Raw genomic sequence first — 26,947 nt, 5'->3', positions numbered from 1 at the left:
AGAGAGAGAGAAAGAGAATTACCTTTTTCTCTTTTTCTTCCTTTCTTTCAATTTTTCTGATACTTTCTACTTTTTCCTCCCCAATTTAAAACTTCAATACGATTTTAAAGACTACGACAAGAGAAAAGTCTTGAAGTAACGTTTTACGAGCGTCTGGATCGCTGGAAATAGATTTTCGCAGGCGTCTTGAGTAAAGGATAAGGGAATCTTAATGCAGCAACTACTGTGCTGTTCCTGCTACTTCTAACTGCTGCTGTTACTTCCCGTTCGTTATTCGTGCGAAAGAATGAAAATTCCTCTTCTTTTTCTTCATATTCTTCCTCCTTTACTTACTTCCCAATTAAGAACATGATAACTAATACACTTTGAAACATGTTATAAATATGATACGCACGTTTACGTGATATAATATACAACACGCCAATTTTGATAGTTCAAATCTTTCGACTTTGAAACGTATCGAATTGGAATAACAAACATAATATATTGATTAATAAATTTTCAATTAAAACAGATAATAATATATGTTTGACCGATACAAATACATATGTCATAAGTAATTAAAAGCTACGCGGTTTAATATGAGATCCGATCAACGCAAAGTGCATTAGACAATAAAAATATTTTCAATTTAAAATATCGTTTACTTAATAACTGGAACGCGAGTACTCGGAAAATATTCTTTTTCGTGGAACTTAATGAAAAATCTGATTAGAGTACTCATTTTTCTATTACTTTTTTCTTTTTTCATAATATCATTATGCTCTATACCTATACACTCATTCTCTTTACTTAATTATAAATAAAAGCGATTGAAAATGTGATAACAAGTTAAATGGGTCTATCCTGAATAGAAAATAGTAATATTTCTTTTTACTTCTACATTGTCGTGTATATATTTGATGAACTTACCACGTGTGGAAGGGTGATTCATGAGAATAGCCAACGGGCACTCGTCGTCGTCCAGTATATATTCTTGATGAGTACTACCGTTTGTATTGTCGTTGTTCACCTAAATTACAACAGAAAATCAGATAATCCAATTAGCGTCGTTGAAAGCTTTTTGCATATACTTCATACAGTATGTATAATAAATATGATGAAAATAATTTCCTACTAGAATAACCCAAGTTCGATTTTTATTATTTGTGTCAACTTCTACACGCGACACAAAACACGTAACGTGTTTATATTACGGATTATAATTAGCATGATCCACTTTAAATGAAAATATCGCAATATTATTGAATTATAAAGTTATCGAATTGGATTTTCAATTAATTTTACCAGAAACATACTAAAAATATCAAGTTTCTAAAGTGAGATATCATTTGTCATATTGCTAGGATGAAGACATTATGATTGTGTCATTTTGTTCTTGGTAAAACCTCATACCAAGTTCGTATAAAAATATTCAAATACTGTAGCTTCATTAATCATGCTGATTGACGGATATGTTAGATCTTTAATAATAAATAATATTGGTGAATCGGATAGATAAATGGTTCGCGATAAAATATTGATCGATTTAAAGTATTACTGAGATAATAATATATGCTTTTAGAAAGTATAAAAAATTTTCGAAAATAAAAAAAGTATATAAAAATTGTCTTATCTTCGATAATAAATAAAAAGCTTACTTGTACGAGACAATATTGTTGAGGGTCGACTTTATCTAAACCATATTTAGATAACATTTCTCTTACAACCTGTGCTGCGGAATCTCTAACGCTCAATAATAAAGTTTTATAAGGTACATCCTTGCAAAGTGCTTCTCCGTAGATCTTTAAAGTACCGCCCGTATCTGGGCCACCATCTTTGCTACGGAATTGTTGCAATTTTCTTTCAAGCTTTTGTTGCCTACGACGTCTCATAACGGCTTCCGGATTGGATATACTTCTTGTAAAACTCGTTTCGGGAAGTTCTAAGCAACCAATAATAAAAAACATATTTTAATAATAATATAATCTGTTTGTCTTTTTTTGTTTTTATGTCAATATGAGCAAATTTTGTTCGAATGGTAAAGTTGAGATTTACAATGATATGATAAAAATCCAACAGAGAATATATAGGATTATCTCTTTTATCGGTGCAGCAGAGCATGCTAGTGTTATCAGCGCTCTGACATGTTTGGAACAAACGTATCGGGTAAAACAGAACACATCAACATCGTAGTTGACTGCAAATCGATAAAAGTGACAAATATTCAATATATTAATTCGATTTAAATATATATCTATCATTTAATTTATATTTCATTTAACTTTTAAATGTGTGTGTGTGTTTTCTTTTTGTCCTAACCAGTATAAAGTTTTTCAGCGACGCCATTCTGATCAACTGGTACAGCATTTTCATCCTGTTCTAAACTTTTCAAACGTCCAAGCTTTTCTTGTTTCCTCATTTGTTTCTTTTCTCTCTTACTCAGCTTTCTACGAAAGCTAGAACCTTCCGAGGAGAAACCAACACCTTGAGCATTCGTTTTATCGTCGATCCTTCTCAACAAGAAACGTCCTTCTCGATCGTCTACGTGCCAATTTAATTGAACTAACAATGGTTTCTCTTCCAATCCCAATTTCCGTTCGTCTGCAATTACAATAAAGTATTGGTTAAAACAATATAATGTTTTCATCTTCTCTAATCTATAATTAAATATATATTTATAATACAAACAAAAATAATAAAAAATAATATATACGCGCTATATTTATAAATATAAATATAATATTTTTAATATATATATTTAATTAATATATATCCATATTGTATACATAAATATGTATATGACGTATTAATATTATTTTGTGATTATTATTGTTGTGGTTACTGTTATATTATTTTTTATTTTATATAATAAACGTAAGGTATACGTGAGTGGGTTAAAAAGTTTAGAACTTAACATAGAAGCAATTTATTGTTAGTCAAATGAACTTTTATTACAAATAAAAAGGTCTTTCCTTGAGGCTCAAACTTTTCGGCCCATCCTCGTATGCACATAAATCATAGATAAAGCAGAAAATTTACCTCCGTTTTCATGAATTTCGTAAAGAGCGTATTCCGGTACCGACAACATTCTCATATCTGGACGGAATTTTTCTATGAGAGTTTCGATCACAGCACGACTGGTTGCATCGGATGCGACTCTGATGCATTTCGTAGCCACCTTTTGACCACTGTCTTGAAAATAGAATCTCATAACCCCGTGAAACTCCAAATCCTGGAAAAATAATATTATTTCATCTTGTATAATCATAAACATATAGTCACAAAAAAACATAAATAAAAGTGTCTCGAGAAAATTCGAAACGAGTTCCCCTTATCATTTAATATGTATACACATATTACATATCTGTATCACATGGCTAAAATGACATCATTTTATTGTATGAATTCTTGATAATAGTCTAGTCTAAATGCGTCATCGTCGAGTCATCACATTTTTTTTTTTTTATATCTATTCACCATTAAGATGATAATAATTAAAAAAGATCTTAGCATAAAATTTAGATTATAAACTTTAAGTAAACGCATTTGATTTTTGTATGTCTATGAGAAAGAAAATTGATACGAAAATCGAATAATAATAAAAATTTAATTAACTTAATATCCCGAGAAGTTAATTACGAGGGTTGTTTGATAAAATTTGAACATCGACAAAAAACTTTTATTCCTTTTTTTTTTTTTAAATATAAATGCAAAATCTTGGCTGCTTCAGACTCGAAACTCTTAAACTTACCCACGTATCTATCATGTCGATCTAATTCATAATTGTTTCTTTGATTCATTGTTTGATTAAATGTTTTAGATATTAATTTGCATATCGTGGATCGAAATTGAACGTTCTCGTTAGATTTAATACGTCGTAAAAGTATGTATACAATATAAATAGATGTGTGTACACTTATACGACTTGTTTCTGACATTTGATAAGGTTTCACGTGTTTCTATACATTGAGTAGGCGTCACTGAGCCTATTAAACACGAAAGTCGTATAATCGAGTGCTCGAAATCGACAAAGAAAAAGTAAAAAAATGATTAACAAGGGGACACCGTTTATTTTTTAATTCTAAACAGTTGTTGAAGTCTATCAAGACAATACACTGTGCCAGCAGTAAGACCCAATATTTAACCGTTTAAAAAAAAAACAAAAGGAAAAGTGTTCGACATGCATTCTTATATACCAGTTCGTTTCATGTTAGATGGAAAAATAAATTTTATTTTCAATTTGATTAAAAAAAAAAGAGAGAAATTATAGAAAAAATATACATAGAGAGGGGGTTAAAAGATTTTGAGCCTAATAAACGACGATGTATAGAAAATTTGTGAATAGCACGCGAGGAGGGCTGAATAGTTTTGAACCTAATATGGTGAGGAAGCTATAAAGCTCAAAACTTTTCAACCCACTTTCTTGTGTTAAGCTTTGAAACTTCTTCTTTCGTTTTTTTTTCTTTTTGGGAACAGTTTAATATTAGTTCTTACTGCTTGCACAGTCTATAATCCTGATGAAAAAATCGGTATCCAATTAACTTGGTTTTCTCCTTTTAAGATAGATATGAAAATCATTGAAAAGTAAAATCTTCAAAGAAGATTGAATCAAACATACTAAATGATTACGATTATTTCTTAAATCGTAACTACTCTCATTATCTTGAACTTTAATATAGAGACAGTTAGGTGTAAAGGTGTAAAAATGTCACGTAAGTTTTAGCTAGAAAGGAATTTACGTTTGTCGTGTCTCGATTAATCCTAGAATTAGATAGTGGAAAGGAGAGAAAGCTCGGAATTAAAGCTCGCGTGAGGTTTCCTCATAAAACAACAACTTGGTCGCATTGTTATCGTAAAATCAACTAAAATTGCAATCATGCTTTTTTTTTGCCTATGTTTGAAATTTATCTAATCCGAGTGAAATTACTATACTAATAGCTATATATCTAATGGCTATGATCTAAAAAATAACATATAATAATATTTTTACATTATTACTCCAATCAGGCTTATATATGAGCGCAGATTTATCAAATGCAATAATTGTAATTAAAACAATATTTTTAAATATAAATTAATAATAATTCTATAAAAAAATCTAAAACTATAAGATATACTTTATTTTTAAATACAATTTTTTTTATTCTTGCTATTTTTATGACTATTAATATTAGGTTTACGAGCGTGATCTATGAAATGTAATTGAAATAACTCTCGTCAACTTAATAACAATATTTTTCGATAAAGAAAAATGTAGAAAACAAGTAAACCTATTTGTACATATACTTTTAAGTTTCTAGTAGCCGAAAATGAGAGAACTCTCTTTTAAGAAAATTAATGCCGCGTGACTTGATTTCCGGTAAAACGTACTCAAATTAAGGACATTCTCGAAAGATATATCGTAAAAGGATCTACGATTTTATGCGGATGGGCGTGATCAAGTTTTCAATCGAAATCGTTAAAATGAAACGAGTTAACAAGTTAACAATCGGCGAAGTTTCATCAAACTGTGCAATTATAATAAAAAATCAAGCTAAATAGAACGAAAAGTAAATCATTTCATCATATAAAACGTTTGTAACGTTTACTCAGAACTCAAAATTTGTACACATTGATTTATTGTTAAAATAGATTAAACAATATGCGTGTGTGTGTGTTTTAATTAATAAATAAATTATTAAGATATTTATTGATATATAAATCTTACTTCATTGGGCTCGGAGAGTTCGAAAAGATCCAAACGATTTGCGTTCCATTGTTGTATGACCCCACGAAGGGCTTCCCTTTCAGCCCTTTTGTTCGCAATTTCCGTGGCCATTCTATGGACAAAGAAAATAATCCAAAAATTACATATACGTATTAACATTTATATTAACATATAAAAATATAATAATAAATAATCAATAAAAATAAACAAACATATTTAAATTACAAATTATAATATATTTTAAAGATATTATATAAAAATAGTATAAAAAATTTTGCATATAAGAGTTAATAAATAAAAACATATATGTGTAAATAATTATGGATATATGTATTTATATCTTTAATATATAACAAATTTTATAATAACATATAATTATATATAATTATTAAGATATTTTTGTTTATATATTTATATTGAATAAATCTAAAATTTAAATTTATATACACAGATACATCGAATATGTACAATGTATATTTATTTATCGAGAAAGTCTCATATTTGAGTGATGAACTTTCAAATAGAATCCATTAACAATGTTCACAGTGAGAGAAAGATTTCTAATAAATCATAAACGCGTAGGAAGCGTGTAGGAATGTTTTCGAAGAGGCAAATAACGTATTCAAAGTACGCGCTTATACTAAGCGTGCGTTGGTTGGTCGGTTGGTATACGCGAGAACTCGCGTAACACGACAGGGAACGATCGGATGACTGTTTGTTCATAGTTGAAGAGGAAAGAACTCGAGAAGCTCAGGTATGTACTATGTCCCTCCAATGTATCCTGGCATTTCCTGCAGATTTTTACCTGACGCAGGTGCGTGCAACACGATCGACGAACCGTGATCGATACAACGCATAGAGGGTTAGTCAGGCTCATTAAAAATCATTCGTTTCAAACACCGTGAGAAACATTTTTTCCCTTGCGTATTCTAATTTGAAATTAATAAAGTCATTGTTAATGTTCTTGTGAACAAAATGTTTAGAAATATCAATAGAATATGTCTGATTTTTAATTTCATACAAAATTTGAATTATTTTATTATTATTAAATTTTCCAAACGAGAAGTAACATTACTTGTATTTTCAATTTCAAACGGTAATAGTATATAAAATAAAAAATAAGATCTTATATATATATATACTTTCTATAACCATATTACAATCCTGACTTTCGTGTAATCATTTTACAAGAAAAAGAAAAATCAATTCGATCAATAATTAATGTCGGATATTACACATCAACCAAAGCAATAAATACCAAGACTAATGTCATTAATTCTAACACGAGAAAATAGATAAATGATTTTGTTTAACGATACACGAAAAGATAATAATGGAGGTTCGCGATTCGCGCCATTTTTTGAATTAGCCGAGCGTGAAAACGCTCGTATAAAGTTAGAAAATAAAAATATAAAGATCTCTCGAGATGAGTTAGAGTGGTATAAAAATTGAAGAGAGCATCGTTCCTCGGTTATTTTCTCTTCGAAGAAAGTCTAAGGAGGAGCAGCTCGATGAACGAACGTTTCGCTCGACAAAGCTGACCGTTTTGCCGCGTAAGCGATGCGGCAAGTGTCGTTCACAGGTACCGCTAACAGCAAAGTGCATGGTAATGCACGTTTCGAACACGGAAACAGAATTTTCCGTGACTAGACAATTACTATCATTTTTACTTTACTACCTTAACAATAATATATCAGGAAAAAAGAAAAAAAAAATAAATTATAAATAAGAGAAAAGGAAAAAAATATTATATAACACATGTAATATATTTTATTATATTATAATTCCTACCTGTAACACACATAAAACAAAAGAAAAAGAATAGAAAATTATTTAAAATATTGAGTTGTTCGAGAAGTAATATCGTTTATCGCTCAGAAATAATTTGACATTCTAGCAACGGACACTTCAAACGCTATAGGAAATTGAATTTGTTTCAATTTGACAATACACGATTATTTGAAAAAAAAAAACTTGGATTTTTGAATATGAAAATATTTTTTATTTCCTATTGAAACCAACGAAATTACTATTATAACAACCTAATGCAATAATTTAACAAACAAAATAATATATTATATAATTAAGATAACGTGAATCATAAATACATGAAAATTATATATGTATGATATGTATTATGTTATGGTATATCATATTAATGACTTACGATTCGACATATGGAAACAAACGATTAGTATGAACGTTAACAGAAACACGAGATACACGTACGTATTTCTAAGTACATGTATAATCGTAGAACACGTGCTATCATCACATATACACATATATACTACGAACTATCAGCTGATCGAAAAACGTGTCTCTCAGCAGAGAAATAACGTAGTATAACACAAAAAAGGGTGACGACTTTCGGTCTGTGTATCGTTTGCTACGAATCAGCTGTTGAAAAATAAAATAAAAAGGAAGTAGAAGAAGAAGAAGAAAAATTAGAAGAGGAGTGTGGCTTCTGGTAAGAAGAACAAATGACAAAGTGAAAGAATATGGTTCTTGTTTGCCCTTTAAATCGTCTTACTTGTCTGTCATTCGTCGGAATTGGAGCGAACAAGTCGTACTAACTCTAATACATTTACAATAAATATCTATATATCTATATATGTTTGTATTATACACCCACATTGATAAATGCATTGGTGAAACTCGGATATACACCGAGTAGTGCGAATATCCGGCTAACAATGGCTTTCTAAATTTGAGAAACAGGAAGGAGACAATGTTGCTTGCTTGCTTGCTTTAGAGGTCTCCTTTTTAAATTCGAGATTAACAAAATTTTATCGATTTTTAAGATATGTGCCGTTTATTATGCTTTACTTTTTATATTTATGACAGTGGATTGAAAAGTTTTAAGCCTCAATAAAAGAGATTATTTTTTTTAAATAAAAATGACTTTGATCGAAAAAAAGAAATTGTTTTTAATATATGTTAGACTGTAAAGTTTTCAAACCACTCATGTAAAATAAATGTTTTTAATAATTTGGCTTAACATCAATTAAATAATACTAATTTATATGATTTAGTAAATAATACGACAATGTATAGAATTTTATGTATTTTCTCTGTTTTTTTTTTGTTTTAAGCAGTTAGTCGATTTATTCGTGTCGCAAATTGCTGTAATAATAGGCTCGATCGTAAAATTTGTAAAATAAATTTTTTGTTTAACTTATTGTTAGTATACTGTCATAATTATCTGTAAGAATATTTTATTTTGAACTAATTCTCATTATTTTGATATAAATTTATTTATAAGATATCATAATATGATACATATAACTTATTGATAATTTATGAGCTAATAAGAAAAACAATTTCAACAAGAAAGATAAAGGAATGTTTGTGAAGTTGTACAACAGGAGAGCACATCAACCTTTTGAAGGTATGCAGGGAAGAATTCAAACAATCTAGTATTATAACCCGGTTAAAGACCCTTGCTTAGGAATTTCACTAGATATTGGAAATTTCTCGAACAATGAACTGGATAATTGGCTAATACGAAAGAAAATATTGGATGTTGTTTATTAGTAAAAAAACAAAACTAAACAAAACAAAATTATTTATTGCAATATAAAAAAAATTGTTTTTATATTGTACAATAAATGCAATTAGTCACAGAAGTATTCGTACACACGCCCCCATTGTAAATTTTTAAATGATCTAATCAATATATGAAAGAATGAATCTAATAATTGATCGATGGATCTTGAGAAACGTTTTTAGGAAATTAATTTTTCGGGAATTCACTCATAGATTTTGATCGATAGAAAATATTGTTTCATGAATCTAAAACTAATCGGTAAACGAAACATTCCGAAATACACGTGATTTAAAAAAAAAAATACAAAAGTTAAATTAATTTATATAAATTATACGAATTCTTTTAAATATTGTGAAAAAAAGAAAAAGAAGATATTATTTTAGACAATGATCATCGTTCGATTTAATAGTCAAATGAAACTAACCTACTCTCTCGATTCGTGTCAACGATCGGAAAGCTTGGAGAATAAACAATCGTCATTGATAGGGCGCACGTGTCCAACTCGTGCCAATTCTAAAGAAGAAAACTAGCCGACACACGTGTGTGTCCTGAAAACATTATTCTATGGTGCTGTACTTGTATTATACTAAATAAGTCCGATATCTCGTTCGAGTTACATACATTTCCGATAAAGAATTCTGTTTAAGAATTTCAAATTTTTAAATAAAATTATCTGACGATAAATCATATGGAAATAAAAATAGCGAACGCAACAATTTATTTTTATATTTAATTTTGTTCTAATTGTTCACTTAAAAAGAAAAAAAATATAAAAAAAAAACTATTTTCGACACGATAGTAATTTCGAAAAGAGATTAGGCATAAAAAATATGTTTATCTAACGAGAAAACGAGCATCGAGTTTTAAGCGATGCTTGAATTTACAAAAACAAAAAAAAAACAAAAAAAGCAAAGAAAAGAAACAAAAATAGTAATTACGTTAAATGATTTTCCTTGTATTTTTGTATTTTTATTTTAAATATTTTTTTGTTAAGAGTTTTATGTACTCACTCTTCCGGTACCGTCATTTTGTGAATGTTCCTGAGAAGAACGTGCCGAAATAACTTGGAACCTGCCGTTGTAACAGCGTGCAGATTCGATGAAAAGAAAAGCTTTCTTCTCCTTGCACCTTGGCATCCGAGGTTAAGAGAAGATCTTCGAAGGAAATCTCCCGCGCTCGCTCGAAACGTGCGAGCCGGTTTCGCCGGTCACGAACGAATTCTTTCTCAACAACCTTCTCGATCCACTATTTTACTTATTCACTGACTCTAAACTCTCTCCAGACAATTTATTATTCCAAATAAATGACTATAGTTATTCGTTCTTCGATTCCATGGACGAACGACACGACACGTATTATATCTTCGGAGATGAAAACATTTTTTTTTCCCCCCTTTTCTTTCTTTCTTTCTTTCTTTTAATCTCAATCCGACAAAATTCAATTTTCAATCGAAAGAGAAAACAAACACGATATATACAAAATCGATATATTCATGTTTTACAAACGTAACGAGAAAAAATAAAGGAACAAACTAAACAACAAAACAAAAATATGAGATAACTAAAAGGAAAGGAAGATAAATTCCTTGGAATAACTCAAGGAACGCCACACCCTTCGCAAACGACGCTCCAACTCTAAGAGACCGTTACACGGCAAAGCGTCCAAAGCCACTGACAAAAGGACGAGCCCTACTCCTGTCGGGCCCATCGATACAAAAATGGTGGGGGAAGAAGGTCTACCTCCACTACCACCACCACCACCACCACTACCACCACCACCACCATACACTACTACTACAACTACTACTACTATCGCAAACCTAACATTGAATCACCACCAATAATAATACTACTACAACCTGACTACTAGAAAGAGTTCTGTACATTCACACGGCCCCACTTTGATACCTTCAAACTCAGCAGCTCGCTCGGTTCGCTTCCGTTCCATTCCGTTCCATTCGTTTTATTTCATTCCGTTCCGTTCCGTAAGTTAGTGAAGCTACCTGTTTCTCTTTTTCACTAACGTTCTTCCTTCCTTCCGTAGATCCAACCCTGACGCTACTACCTTAAATCTTTATACATAGATACATGTATCTTTCTTGTTCTCTCCCACATAAAGAAAGAAGACGGGAGAGAAAGAGAAAGAGAAAGAGATGAGTATATCTTCAAGTCTTTACACTCTTCTTTCCATTTCACCGGTATATATACGCGAAACTGATACGCACAGGGCCTTAAGCGGTCGCCATCGACGTAGTTGGGTATTGGACGCGCTGGAATGCAAGTGGAAGGGGGGGAGGGGACTCTCAGAGAGACAGGAACGACTTCAGACTCGCCGTAGCACGCGGTGGTCGAGTAGTAAAACGGATAAGCGAGTAGACGCTGACTAACTAACTAACACACACACACATACACCTACATACCAATGGTCCTCCAGAAAATGTTACGCGTATATGGCGTATGTGTATAATAGGTGTAATAATAGATATTAAGATTTGGTGAGAAATCAGCACTTATTATCGATCTTCCTTCAATCCAAAATGTCTCTCTTTTACTTCTATGCTGTAATGGTAAGATACTTGTTTTGGGTTGTACATATTGTATATAGTCTAAAGTAGAGAAAGTACATGCGGGATACTTATGATCGAATTCCGGTATCCCCTATGTAACGAAACAGAGGACAGGTTTTTCCAGGAGAGAAGAGAGAGAATACTCCTCTTATATATTTTTACTTACTTACATTAGTCACGAAACTCGTTTTAGATTAGTAAACCGTTTCTTAATACATAAATGTTTTTTTCTTTTATATAAAAATGTATATGTGTGTTGGGTATTATGTATCGGAACGTATATACTATTATCGCAGAAAACGCGTTCGGATGTAATCGTTGAAGTTCGATCGAGTTGATCCGAAATTTTGTTCCAATGCATCATACCATTATCTCATTTCTCTTTTATCATTATTTTTTTTTTTGTCTTTTTCTTGTTGTTGTTTAATTTAATTACTCGCATCTTCCCGACGCGCCCACAGCTTCCTGCTGTTAATATACCCGTTTGTGAAAAAAATGCGAGGTAGAGTGGATCGTGGTAATATTCAGCAGGGTGACTCAACTGTGAGGTATGCGTCTCCAAACTGTAATCAAGCGCTGTTTTATGGCCGTCAGAGAAGGAGAAAAAGAGAGAGCGAAAGAGAAAGATACAAAGACTCATACTTTGTATATGACCGGTTAGAACGTTATTATACATATCAATATGTGTATGTATAAATGCTCGACCACCTTTTGATGTTTCCCATGATATGAATAAATAGATAATCAAAGTTAACGTCGAACTTATATATATAGGGTGTTTCAAGATATTATGGACACAACTTCAGGGGTGGTTTCAGTACTCGAAAATAAAAATAAAAAAAGTTCATATAATCACCTATTCTGTCTTCCAGTAATTCATATAGCTTTACTGACTATTACACCACTAAACAATGCTGAGAAACCGTCTTCACAAAAATTGTCAACAAATTCAAACAACACCTGATTGCTTTAAACGAGTTATAAACGATCTACGATAAAACGTTTGGAAGCCTGCATTGAAGTCAAACGTGACCAACTTTGAATAATTTCCATGAAAATTATGTTAAAACACTTGTAATACGAAAATGACTATAATTCGGAAACAAGATAATATCGGACACTTCATTTTTATTGTAGCTTACTGAAACCCTATCCTGAAGTTATGTCCATACATTTTGAAACACCCTATATATATATATAGGGTGTTTATAATATATAGTACGAATAAGACATACATAATATATATATCATTATATATATCTTATTCGTACCACATGGCCTCTTATTTGGTTTTGTAACACAGAACCGAACCTCAATGAGTAGTAGCGTGCAGAATCGAGTTTCCTTTGCCCTCCCACCCCTCTCTCCGTACTCTTCCTCATACTCACCCCTACCTTTCCATCTCTCTTTCTCTTTCACTTTGGCTCTCTTGACCATTGCGAACGAAATGAACGCCAGTGAAGAAGAGACGTCGGTCCTCGATTTTGTGAATAGCCTCTTTTCTTCTTCTTCTTTCTTTGATGTTATATATTATGCTATGGTGGATCTGCTTTATGTTGGATTCTTGGAAAACCAAAAACAGAAACGGAAATGCAGAAGAAGACGTTCCATGGGACCTGTCAATAATAGCGTTTGCTCCGAATAAATATTTTTCAACTTTCTATAGTTCAAATTATTAATGAATGCATTGACACGTTTCGTTCTAGATACATAAATTTTGGAATAAAGCTATTTTTTTTTTTATTATATACAAGAAAAATTAATAGTTAGACATAAGGGGTATACTATGAAACGCGTAGATGTTTAATGTATCTACCATTGATAATGATTTTTATGTATTTACCATTCGAATCACCAATGGTGTCTTTGATACATTTTTCCAAAACAGTTATAGTTAAATACGATATCTATTATGGGACATATGCTGTAATAATATTTGCTTGTAATTAATATTTTGTATGTATCTACAGTTGGAATCATCAACGATATCATTGACACATTTCATAATAGACCTGTACTTTTAAAAAAAATTTCGTTTTTTCGTTTAGAAATAGTAATAGTAAAATGGAATGTATTTTATTTCTTCGGCTACTCATCGAATTCTTTGTAAGAGAAGAAACGAAAGAGAAGCAAACCAGTTATTTATCTTACAACTTACAACAGATCACTTTGGGTACTCGAGAGAGTCAGGCAGATAAAGTTGCTCCGCACCTCTGGTCTCACGCTCTAATCATTGAGAGGCACTTTAACTTCTCTCTTTATTTCTTTTTCTCTCTTTTCTTAAGAAGTTCATAAAGCGTCAATTCAAATGTAAAAGTGCCAGAACTAATAATAACCTCAGGGATTCATATTTATATTATCTGAAGAAAAATATCTACCTATCTCGCGTGTTATCTTTACATTTATGTTAATTGCAAGTTACGTGTATAATAATGCATAATATCATACGCACACGCATAGATACATAAATACAATCTATGTACTTATAAATGAAATGACTAAAAAACAAGCATATATTTATGCGGGTTGTTGTTTCTCGAATGAATAAAAACGGATTTGTTGGGTTTCTTCTAGCTAATTATCTCAACTCTCACTGTCATCGATAACATATATATACATATATATATATATATACATACTTACAATTAGACAAACTGTTTGGAAAAATAAACCGTTGTGCATGGCTACGTCGGACGTTCTATTTGATGACGTCATTTATTTCCATTAGAGATACTCAGAGATAGGAAAAAAAAACAAAACTATATACAATTCCTATAAGAAAAAAAGAGACAGAAAAAATATACCATGGCACGAGACCTCGAGAGGACCGTAACGTTCTCAATCTGTAAGGCTTCTTCGTATAACTTCATTATACATACGTAGTTATATACGTAAAACCTATGCGTCTCGCCATTGTTATTTTTCACGTTATTTAAACAACAAAATAATTAAAGAAAAAAAAAATGTTAACAATATGACAAATATATTCAAATAAAGTAAAACACAAAAATATTTTGCAAATAAATCATTAAAATGAAAAAAAAAAGAGGAAGAGAAAGAAAAAATATACGCACAGAGCAACGTATGCTAATTGTCGTATAACAACGTGAAAAATATCTGACAAGTTGAATTTATTAAATTCGAACAAAAAAGTCTTTGATTTTAAATATAAAAAGAATATCTTTTATTTGTTTACCATTGTAAAAACACGAAATTAAATTTTTGAACAACCTAATATATAAATAAAAATAAATGTGATCACCAAATGAAATCAATCAAATGATTGTAAACGAATGTATGATTATTTGACTAGTGTCTGACTGTTCTAGTAAATTTTTTTTAATCTATAGTATTTGAAGTAGGTGGTACGTCATAAATAGGTCTAATCCGTCTAATTCACGTGATAGGTTGGTACGATTAGAGGAACCTTAACCCAACGATTTCTCAGAGTCCCACTATTATGCTTTCAGATATCGGCACCGTACCAAGCACCATACTATTGCCCACCGCACATGCAGACTCTCGACAATGCAGTGGTTCTCATTTTATTCTCACATCGAATTCACTTTTAACAAGGTCTCTTTAAATATACAAAATGAAATAATTTTAATTAATTAAAATATTCATTTGTATATTTTTACTATGCGTACAATTTTGAATACGTCATTTACAAGATAAGAAATTAATTAATTATAGATGACAAGTGTAAAATAAAGTTATTTCATTATTTTAAATTTAACAATGACGAATGCATGAATACGTGTATGTGTATGTGTACATAATATGGGTGTCGTATTCGGAACACGTTGGTGACGTTATAAAAGCTATTTTCTTTTGTCTTCGGATCTGCCCTTGGATTTGTGATCTGCACGTATCATGGTGACACGGAAAGTAATAGAAACGTTCGCTGTCCTTCTTTCTTTCTTCGTATCTCTCCTTGTGTTTCGAAGAAAAGTAAAGTTTAAATCTTTATAATCCATTGGTTTGTTTGTGTCTAACTCAAAATTTCATATATTGCAGAATTTAGAACATAATTTATATTATTGCAATAAACCGAGTGTGATTTTTACTTTCAGCGAATGATAACGGGGTCTAAAATAATTGTGATACTTTTGAAAAAATAAAATAAATTTTCTAAAGTATAAATATATTTTCGTATTTCTATTTATTTGCTTAATATTGAAAAATATTATAGATTATTTTCATTATAAACACAAAAATAATTAAAAGATTTTCTTGTAGATGCTCAAAACTTTTCAACTTATCCTCGTATTCAGCAATATTGTCGATATTTAAAAAAGGAAATTGATCGAATTATAATTTAGGAGTACAAGTATTACACCGACTATTTTAATTAATATACTGTTCAAATATATTTCAAAACTTACTTGAAATCGATCGAAGGACACAAATAATTGATACGAGTTTAAAAGTGAAGTTTTTAAAAATAAAAATACGATTTAGCTTCGATGACGGATAGAAACTCGATAGAAATCATTTAACTAGCTAACTGAGAAACACGCCTACGCTCGTTCGTGAACAATAACAAAAGACTTTAGGATTGCAGGACACGTACGATGGGCATGGTATACTTCGACAATGATTTTAATAATGCTAGAGACGTCGTCGTTAAACTTTGATAGTTGACAAGACGTACGTGTCTATTCTTGTGGTCCTAATTCTTGTTACCAATCTAATTTTTTAATTTTTTGATTTATTATGTTTCATTTAATTTCTATTTAATTGATTTATTCAATGATACAATTTTTACACAATTATTTTCATATATAATAATTATTTTAACTAATTTGTGTAAAGGTAATTAATAATAATTAACAAATAATTAATAAATATACTTAATTTTCAATATTATATTTGTGTTTATTTTCTAATCATTTGTTTCATAATTCTATAAAATAATTTTTAATTATTTTCATTTGATATTTAATATATTATTTTGTGTGTTAATTCTTTGGAATAATTTTTCAAAATACTTTTGAATATGTCCTAATTTATATTTTAAAATAAAAAACCATATTTATTTTTTAATTATTACACTTTAGAGATTTCATTTGTAACTGTGAATAGAAATTTAGTTTAAATTAATATAAGGTAGAGAATGAATAGTAGTCGAGCCTAGTTTTCAGAATAGACTCGTAAGGCTAAGGTTTTTTATTTTAAAAAACTTACTCTCACTGGTGAATGCTCTTTCGTACACGTTCATTTACTCGAATATATAGAATTGCGTAATTCCAGCAAGTCGACTTTACACGTTTAATCGTTCTGCCATTTAGTAGCAACACGACGTGTTGTGTCGCATCGCCAACGAACAGCGTAAGTACTAAGTGCATGTTTATTACGGTTAACTGATCGCTTCCTGCTTATCGTAAGTATAAGTACACATCAAACATATATACGTATACAAATTCATAATACAAATTATTTTAAATAAATCTTCATTCAATCTTTTATGATAAATGCAAAGTTTTTTTTTCTAATTTGCATACAACAACAAATTACCAAATTATTTCAAATATAAAAATAATTCAAAATATATTATAAACATGTTTTTTTTAACCAATTGTAATATATTTAATCTATAATACACACACGCACACATACATATATAACTTCAAAATAAACATAATTTTCAAGATAGCTGCAAGTTTTCCCTATTTAGCATATAACGGAAAAAAAATATTAATAAATTATTTCGGATATATAAAAATAATTAAAAATATATTATAAACTTTATTAAAAAGCCATTTTACCATATTTTAATATATATTATATGCATAGATAAATACAACTTCGTAATAAAAAGAATGTTTGTATCCAAATAAAACCTATTTTAATCTTTTTCTCTGTTTATTTATCATGCAACATATTAAAAACAGAAAAAGAAGTATTATAAATTATCAATAAATACTATAACAGTCAACTAACATATGAACTTTAGGAAATTAGTATTCTTGTAAAAAAGAAAAAATAAAAAAAGAAAAAGAAAACAAGAAGAAAAATAAGGGGAAAAAAACGAAAGCAAGAAAAAGTGGAAGAATTTCTCAAACCAACGGTAAAAGTATAAAAGAGTGAAAACCATTATTCCGAAAGGTCGACGACGTTCCTTCTTTAAATACGTCGTCGACCGTAGACGGTTTTCTCAGATGAAAAGGTTCGTGAAGACGAGAGAAAAAAATACAAAAAAGAAAAAAAAACAAAACAAAACAAAAAAAGAAAAAAGAAAAACAGAAAAAAAAGTAGAAGAAAAGAAAATGAAAAAGGAATAACTCGCGAATGAAGCCGAGCCAGGTAGACGAATAAGCTGTTCTTTGGGTGTGCACACGACGTTCCATGAAAAGCGGCATAACAGGGGAAGCGTTTTATTATTAAACGAAAGAACCCATTGAGCTTAGAGAATCTTCAAAGAGACCACGTCTACGGCCGAGGATGATGATGACGATGACCCACGATTATGTCTTACGGTTAAAAGTGAGAGGAAAGAAGAAAAATAGAAGGAGGAAGGGAGGACTGAGGTACACAGACAACCTGGGTAAAGATAAACCGGTAAGTAAAAGACACGTGAATGATACCATTTTAATACTTCAATCTTACGTATACCTCTACACTACCAACCAAAAGTTCGGAATTCCAACGTAAATTTAAAAAAGCAGAATAATTCGAAGAAACAAATTGTGTGCCTTTAAGACTGCAATGAAACGCAAAAACTGAAATTTATTTGGTAACAAATAATGATGAGTAGAATATTATATGAATTTTTTTTAAGCAAAACTTCTCAGACGACAAAATTACTGAAGGTTCTAGTGTTAGTGTGGTGTATGTGCTGTGTATGTACTAGAATCAGTTTACATATCCATTAACAAAAAAATAATACAAAGATAATAAAATAATACAATTATTTGAAATAATTCTCAACTCTAAGTTATAACTAGTCAGGAACGTTAAAATGAAATGTATTTTAGTTTAAACAATCGAAAATATTAGTAGAATACATTAGAGGCTTTAATTTATCTTGATTAATTGTTAATTAAACGAAGGAAATGTATATTGTAATTTAGAAGCATGGAATATAAGTTCGACGTACCGTTCTCTTTGAAATCCCCCGTTAGACTGGCTCGTTGTCCTCTGTGAAAGACAATTAAAATTCTAGTTGTTTATATGACTTCGGAAGAATAAATTTTATTTACTTACGCATATTGTTTTCGTTATATATATATATATATGCATATGTAATCTTCTGAAAGTCATATGTACAATAATCAATAAAAGAACTTTCATAGGTGACAATGAGCCAGTCTAACGTGGGATTTCGATGAGTAAGGTACGTCAATTATATACGCTGTGTTTTTAAACTACAATATGCATTTCCTTCAATTAATTAACAATCAATTAAGATAAATTAAACATTCTAATGTATTTTACTAATATTTTCGATTGTTTATACTAAAGTACATTTCTTTTAACATCCTTGACCAGTAATAACGTTGAATTAAAAGTTATTTAATATTATTAATATTTCTAAATTTATCGGTTTGTGTTCGATTTTTATAAAAATTAGCGAATTATTCTAAACTTTTGGCCAGTAGTGTAATTTGTATTTATGTTATGTACATGAATGTATGTGAATAAATATGTATAATACTTTGTTGTAACTTTTCCACCTATTTTTTATTATCTTCGTCTCTTTTCTTTTCTTTTGCTAGTTCTATAGCTATAAGTATGTAACGCATACATATATATAATATATATACACGCACACACATAGTTTGAGCATCAGCGGTGAAACTTGTCGGTATTATACGAGCGTGAAAAGACCTTTTAAAATTCTTTTTTATTTTTCCTCTTCTTTAAAAAGGGAGAGAGCGAGAAAGAGAATTAGAGAATGGCTTGGTCGGTGTACGCAAATATAATAGATGAAAGAACGGGTATAATGTTCAAGGTCCTGAATTGTTTCAAATTCTTGGGATTATTGTTGAATTATGTGTGCATCAGGTGTATAAATAACAACAATAGAATTTTCTTTTTTAATATATTATATATACATATATGGATTGACGAATTTTGAGCTTTAATAGGAACAATCTTATTTTTTTTAATAAATGTGTTTGACCGATAAAAAGTATTGTGTGTTTATTCCTAAATATTTATTATTTAAATATTGTTAGTTTCAAAACTTTTCAACCCACCCACGTATCAGATCAAGTAACAGTTTCTTTGTTTTACTTACAATTAGTAATCTTACATGAACAATATATTTTATTTTAAAAGTAATAAAATGTAGTGTTGTTTGTGGTTGTTCAATAAAATAACAAAAACGAAAATTGTGCGTATAAAACTTATTAAGAAAATGTAAGAAACTTTCGGTACAATTTAATATAATCTTTACATCGTGTACTTTAATATAAAAATGTTATCTCGAAATCTAATATGAAATTTCTAGATAGAAAGACGATAGTTTCTCCTTGTTGCATTATAATTTACTTATATAAGTAAGTAATTTCGCCGATTGAGTTTCTTTTTCTTTCTCCTATTATTACAAATTAAACGCGAATACGTGTATAAATATGCATTTATGGTGTTCAGGCTCGTATTTATATTTCGGATTATGTGGGAGATTTGAAAAGTCTTGAACCTAAAATAGAAACAATTTCTGTCTTGATCAGACTCACTTTTATTTGTAGACGTAGTCTCAAACTTTTTCAATCCACCTTTGCACATTACATTTAAGAAACGTGGAAAGAATAAATCTTTTTCAGTTAATTAATTATTTTGTCGTTTAAATTCATTGAAAATAAAAATCAATATTTCCATGATTATTCATTTAAAAAAAGAAAAAAAATAGTGTAAAGTAATAAAAGAAAATGCAAAGATTTAAAATGTGGTCTCAGTTAATGCACCTTATAATAAATACGGCCCTGATGACATTTGTATATATATGTATTAATGTACTATATATATATTGAATCATCATCGATATTTCTAGCTCATTTATCGATTTGTTGAACGTCTTGTTTAAAACATGCTTGATGTTCTTGAAAAATTCTTATCTACGGAAAAGACATTGGTACGATCGACACTTTACTTCCTCTTCTAAGAATATTCCTCAATCTACGGAGAATTCTCTATCTACGTATGTTTTAATACTTACATATGTATTAACGTTGATAAACATACGACTTGTTATCTTTAAGAAAATACATAATGTCTTCTTATATCAAATAAAAATTCTACGAATTGAAAAACAGCCTTTCGTAATAATTTCTACAACCAAAGCATTTATATGAATGCGTGTGTGTTCGTATGTGTGTGTGTAGAAAACACTACGTGATATATTAGCGATAAGTAATTATTAATAAAGAAATAGTATATATATTATCATCATTAAATACTGATTATGTGATGATATCGATCAACATGCACAACTAAAATTTTAAAATGTATGTGAAAATTTAATTTTAATATAGCACGAAAACAAATATTTCTTTTAGATAATTTTCCTTAAAATATCAACACATTTAAACGTAATGAAATTATGTAAACGTGACCAAATTATTAATATTTATAAACTTTCCAAACCATCCACGTATTTTATAATTACGTAGAAAGCCAACTTTTCGAAAGACATATTATAACATATATAAAAAATACTTTAGTCATATTCATTGTCAGTCCACCTTCCATGGTGAATCTCTTACCCTATTTAAATATGTATATATATACGTGCGTACCCTAACAGCATGCGTCCAAGCACATATACAAGTTAGTCAATGAAGAGGGTTATGCTTTTTAAAGAAGTCCTAACTTCCTATACACCGATCCTGGTCGCTCGTTTCAATCGCAATCTCGAGTATTGTTCTCCCTTTGGATCAAGCCTATTGTCGTCGTTGATGGTGCTTCAAGAGAGTACTATAGCTACTACATATGAAGAGAGACAGAGAGAAAAAAAAGAGAGACAAAGAAAGATAAAGAGAAAGAGAGAGAGAGAGAGAGAGAGATAAAAGGGAGAGAACTTAAGACTCTTAAGTTACTTCCACCGAATTACGTTACTTTACAAATGAACAATCCTATAAGAATGACTACTAGTAAATAAGAAAAATACAAATATTTTCTCTGATGCTTTCACAATTCGCGATACTAGAGTTACACAAGCGTCCCCCCTCCTCCCGTACCATACAACGGAATTGATCAAAGGAAGAATTTCACGAGGTTACGCCTATGGATCAGAGGTGCGTGATATTTCTTGGAAACGTTGACGTATCACGGATATTCCAATCTAAATGTCTCCACCCATCGGAAGGAAACAAATAAATAAAAAAATATTTCACGATGACACATCGAAAAGATACAATTCAAAATTTAACAAAAAAAAAACTTGCTGGCTTATATTTGCTAAAATATTTTTACAATTTCTTTTTAACCTTAGGTTATGTCATATTAGCAATAATAAGAAATCACCATCATGCTTCCTTTTTATATTAAAAGCCTTTAATTAATAATTAGCTTTAACGATAAACATTTAACAAGTTGACTCACATTTGGTTTCAAATTTTTTCGGAAATATTTGTTTATAATATTCTATTGTTGACACAAGTGGTTAAATGAAAAGACAGTATTAATAAGAATACATTTACTGTTATTTTTTATACAAAATAATTATGATTTGTTATAGTTCTTATATTTGTTTATCCTATTGTTAAAAATATAAATAAAATAATGGACAATCACGTGAATAAAATTGTGATGGTTTATAATCGTAATTTGCGTCAACCTGTCAAATAAACGTTACGTCGAACAACGAAGACTAATCTCCGACGTCTAGTTGAATCCTATTGGCTGATAGAAAAGCGCGCGCTTTTCGTAATTGCAGAGATATCAACAGGTCCGACAGCGCCGTTACAATAGTAAAAGAGCATGAAGGAAATAAAGAAAAGAGGAAGGGAGAAAGTGATTCACACAGGTAGAAAATAAAAAGATAGAAAATATCCACTCTATATATATATATATCCACATCCATTCACATATAATATAATAAAAAAAGATCAAGAGAAGGATAAAAAAAGACTAAAGAAAACCTAGATAAAAACACGAATAAATAAACGGAAAACAAAGAGAAGAAAAAAAAAAGATAAACGTAAGCAAGCAAGCAAGTAAATAAGTAAGCGTTACCTTGTCGCTTCACTTGGATGAACGCAGTAGTAAGAAGACGTCTCGTGCTGCTGAAGGTCTTTTCTCTCCTCTTCGTCTCTTTCTTTTCTTCTTCTTTTCTTCTCTATCTGTTTCTCTCTTTCTTTCTTTCTCTCTCTCTCTTTCTTTCTTTCTTACTTGAAGAATCACGTCGTCCTCGCTATACCTGATCGATCTACGTGCCCGCCTTCATCTCGGAACTTGTATCTGCAACGACGATCCACTCTCGTTTATACTCGGCCCTTACCACGACGCACATACTACAACCCTTCTCACGTCTCTTATATGAAGAGAGAAACACGCTGAAAGAGAAACACAATATGTTATCTCTCTCTCTCTCTCGATCTGTGTTAGATTGTTTCTTTCGAACGTATAATACTCGATTTTTCACCGCTGACGCACCAACTAATATCTACAGCAGCGCACCATGGCCGGTACACGTTGTCATCGTCGTCGTCGTGTCGTTCTCAGTAGACACACCGACGTTTCAAGGTCGTTACCACTGCCTCTCCTATCTGTAAATCTTCAATATTCCTATCTCTTCTCTTCTCTTCTCGTTCACTCGTTACTTTCCTTAGCAAAGTCTAGTCGAAAGTTTAAAAATTCACGCCACGATTCGAACACTGCTCTCTTTCACTGGCACACTTACACTACCGTACAGTAGATCCACAAACGCGCGCGCGCGCACTCGCGAGCGCATGTATTATGCATATACGTATATACCTATACGTATATGTAGATATACCTGCTCTTCGTAAGCAGTGAGAACATACTAAGGAGAATCATTCGAACGATATCGTCGTGTGGTACGAAAATAAATAACCAACCAAGTCTTTTTTCATAACAACGATGCCTTGAAGATCATGCAACACATTACGTTTTATTAATTTACGTTTTATTAACTTACATTTTATTTACTTTACTTACTATATATATATATATATATATATATATATATATATGGATTTGTTTATACCTTTTAACCGTCAAAGCACAAAGTCGAGTAAAATTTGTTTCGTGTATATATCACCGTGCGACATCGAACGAGGAAACGCAGACTGCTAAGAACGTTCGCGTTTACCGGCAGCACACCGCTCCTCGCACGGTGAGCGGCGCGTTCGTCAAAGCCTTCTGATTGGCTCAGCACCAAACTAGAGGTGGCGGTCGAGTCCCACGAGCGTGCGCACTCCCCGTTTCACCTTCTTCAACCCCTCAGACCCCACTACTATTCTTCTTCTTCTTTTCCTTCTTCTACCTTACGCTTACCCTCGACCCTACTATTATTCTTCCATCACCTTGCACATCTTTTTTCTACTCCAATTAATTTCTTTTTCTCTACATTTCTTTCACTTTCGTTTAATAAATTTTATCTTTTTTTTTGTTTTTTTACCGCGTGGAAGAGATATTTAAATGTATTTAGAAATTTTTCTTCGAACGTTTATTTATTTTGATATTTATGTTTTTCATACGCGTGTAACGTGCAGGCAAAACACGAACATATTCGAACCGTGGTCCCTAGAAATCTCAGCCGGCACTGTCACGTACGTCGCCGAAGATGCACGAGCGCGTGCGCGTTACACCTGTCGCCAGTGACGTAATCCTTGGATCCACCGACGTTGCGTTACCCCTTTCGATACCCCCCGCGTCTTCTATCTACCACGAGTGATCTCATGCTGCGATCGGAGGGCGCGAAAAATTTCATTATTTTCGCCATTGACACGTTACTTCGTTCTCCTATTTCTTTATTCACGCGAACGTATGGTCAAACGACATATGGTCAAAAATATTGATTATATAATTTATTCGAAATATGTTTATCTCTCCAAACAATGAAGTTCTTACTATTCTCTCCCTATTCTCAATTTGTTTTGCTCGTTACTCCGTTGTTAACCTATTCTGTACGCTACTCAAAAGAAATTCGATAAGGATAGTTTGTTTGGATTGCATTTATAAGAAAGAATGATAAAGGATGAGCATATCATCGCAATTATATACGCATCAGGAGATAACTGTGTCATGTTGGAAGAAACAAGATCTCATGATCGTAAACCAAATACAATATCGTGTATTTTTTATTACGCCTTCTTTTCTGTTTTTTTTATTTATTTCTCTAATAGTAAGTCCTTCTTCATGTACATTAAATACAACTACGCAAAAATGTGAATTACAAATGATCCTGCAATTTCTTTCGAGATTGCATCGTTTTTATATTAAACTACGCAAAAATGTGAATTACAAATGATCCTTCGTTTTCTTTCGAGATCGCCTCATTTAAACGAAATTAACATAGTAAGTCGGTCGTCCCAGTTTCCTACTTCGTAAACACGTCTTACCTTAATTCAAGAACATTAAGCGCGTAAACGATCGGTGTTTTTGGTCTTTAGTTAACGTTTCTTTTTCTGTTTTTTTTTTTTTTCTTTTTGTTTCTTTTTTACTCCAAATTGAGATCTTGTTATTGGTCATTTGCCGTAACTATGACCATTTTTGTTCTGATAATTGAGAATATTTTAAAAAGATTCGAAAAAGTTTAAAATAAAAAACTGTTACTTATACTAATTAATAATCTTGAACACGTTTCTGACGGATAATAAGCTCGAGGAAAGTAGGTATACAGAATAATTATTATTTATTTGCAAGTAGTTGCATAACTGATTTATACGGTGCTCCATCTTGCGGATCGAAAATACTTTCCTTATCGTGTTCGTTTTCGTTTATTATTTGACGGAGATTGTATTAATAAAAAGACACTATTTTTATAATATAGGACATTCGTGTAATACGTTACCAATGAGGTTGATATTTATAGTCTTTTTTTCTCGCACATGATTCGAAAAGAACATTGTCGAATTTTATTTCTCACGACTAATTACCCGGACTTGATAATTCAAGTCGAAATTATAAAAAGTCATGAACGTAATGACGTCTAACAGGAGCTGGATTTAATTGTCAGAATATGTGGCAACTACGCGTATAAATCAATTTGACAACTATGTGTAAAATGGTACCAGCTGGTCATAAAAACTTCCTGCCTTATCGATATTATACTTATAAACACGATATTTTAACCGTAGGAACGTTGACAAAGAACCTTAACGGCAGAAAAAATTAAAAGGTGATCCTAGTTGCACAATATTTGCACAATCAAAATCCTTAAATGCTCACTTTATTATTTAATTATTTAATTAGTTATTAATAATTAAATATAGAAATTTTTTTTTCTATTTCTAAGCAAAGAAACAAAGTTTGCAACAACAGTAAAAAAATGAATGAGTGTTCTTAATTGCACACTAATTGTTCAATTTTATTATATCAAATATTTTGTATATATCGTTAATTAGTTGAAAATAATTATTACACTTTGAATAATTATGAAATGACGACGTCATGAGTGGGAGATATGTTATACACATGCGCAACCACAAATTCAAGTCGCAAGCACACTTGGAAAAAAATGAAAGTTAAGTTTGTATATGTATATACTTGCAGGGGATATATTTAAAGTTGATTTCCAAAGTAACAACCTATAAGATCGTGAAAAGAAATAAGTTAATTGTTCATAATTTATAAACAATAAGTAAATATTTTCATTTTTTTCATTTTTTTTTGCTATTGCGGTTCTATGCCAACTTTTTTGTGGTGAAGTATTTAGAAACTCACAAGTCCCCTTTTTTACCTACCCAGCATCATTTTTGTTACCACTGGAACCACCATTGGACGATAGTATGTACTTAACGCGATGACGGTACAATACTATCAAAGAATATAATATTCTTTGATAGTATTCTTTGATATAGTAGATCTCGTCGATAAAATAATCAATTATCGATAATCGGTATATAAAAAGCTTGAACGTATTTCCCGCGTCAGTAATATTCGTAAACAAAACTACATTTCCAAGATAATCGATTAAATTCGTACGTAAAATTTTACAAAAGATATT

At 30.8% G+C, this 26,947-nt stretch overlaps 1 protein-coding gene across 11 annotated transcripts in view; it reads right to left on the bottom strand.

The window, feature by feature from the left end:
• LOC106788161 (afadin) overlaps positions 1 to 24,398 on the bottom strand; it is a 44,653-nt gene extending 20,255 nt beyond the window's left edge. For 4 of the 11 annotated variants that reach the window (XM_014751179.1, XM_014751203.1, XM_014751212.1 and 1 more), the window contains exons 1-6: positions 10,250 to 10,902; positions 5,690 to 5,801; positions 3,022 to 3,214; positions 2,302 to 2,583; positions 1,641 to 1,924; positions 913 to 1,012 (exon numbers count right to left, since the gene is read on the bottom strand). In XM_014751179.1, coding sequence (XP_014606665.1) covers positions 913 to 1,012; positions 1,641 to 1,924; positions 2,302 to 2,583; positions 3,022 to 3,214; positions 5,690 to 5,801; positions 10,250 to 10,266 — 988 coding nt within the window. In that variant the 5' untranslated portion in view covers positions 10,267 to 10,902. Of the gene's footprint in view, positions 1 to 912; positions 1,013 to 1,640; positions 1,925 to 2,301; positions 2,584 to 3,021; positions 3,215 to 5,689; positions 5,802 to 10,249; positions 10,904 to 22,989; positions 23,920 to 23,983 lie in introns of those variants that run through there. The other 7 variants (XM_014751264.1, XM_014751273.1, XM_014751281.1 and 4 more) reach the window with 5 other exon arrangements.
• Between the last annotated feature and the right edge of the window lie 2,549 nt (positions 24,399 to 26,947).

Source organism: Polistes canadensis, unplaced genomic scaffold (assembly GCF_001313835.1).
Source record: "Polistes canadensis isolate GaletaPanama2010 unplaced genomic scaffold, ASM131383v1 scaffold_5, whole genome shotgun sequence".
In the NCBI taxonomy this organism is placed as follows: Eukaryota; Metazoa; Arthropoda; class Insecta; order Hymenoptera; family Vespidae; genus Polistes; species Polistes canadensis.
Note: the sequence above shows the minus strand (reverse complement) of the source record. Positions and strands in the feature narration are given on the sequence as shown.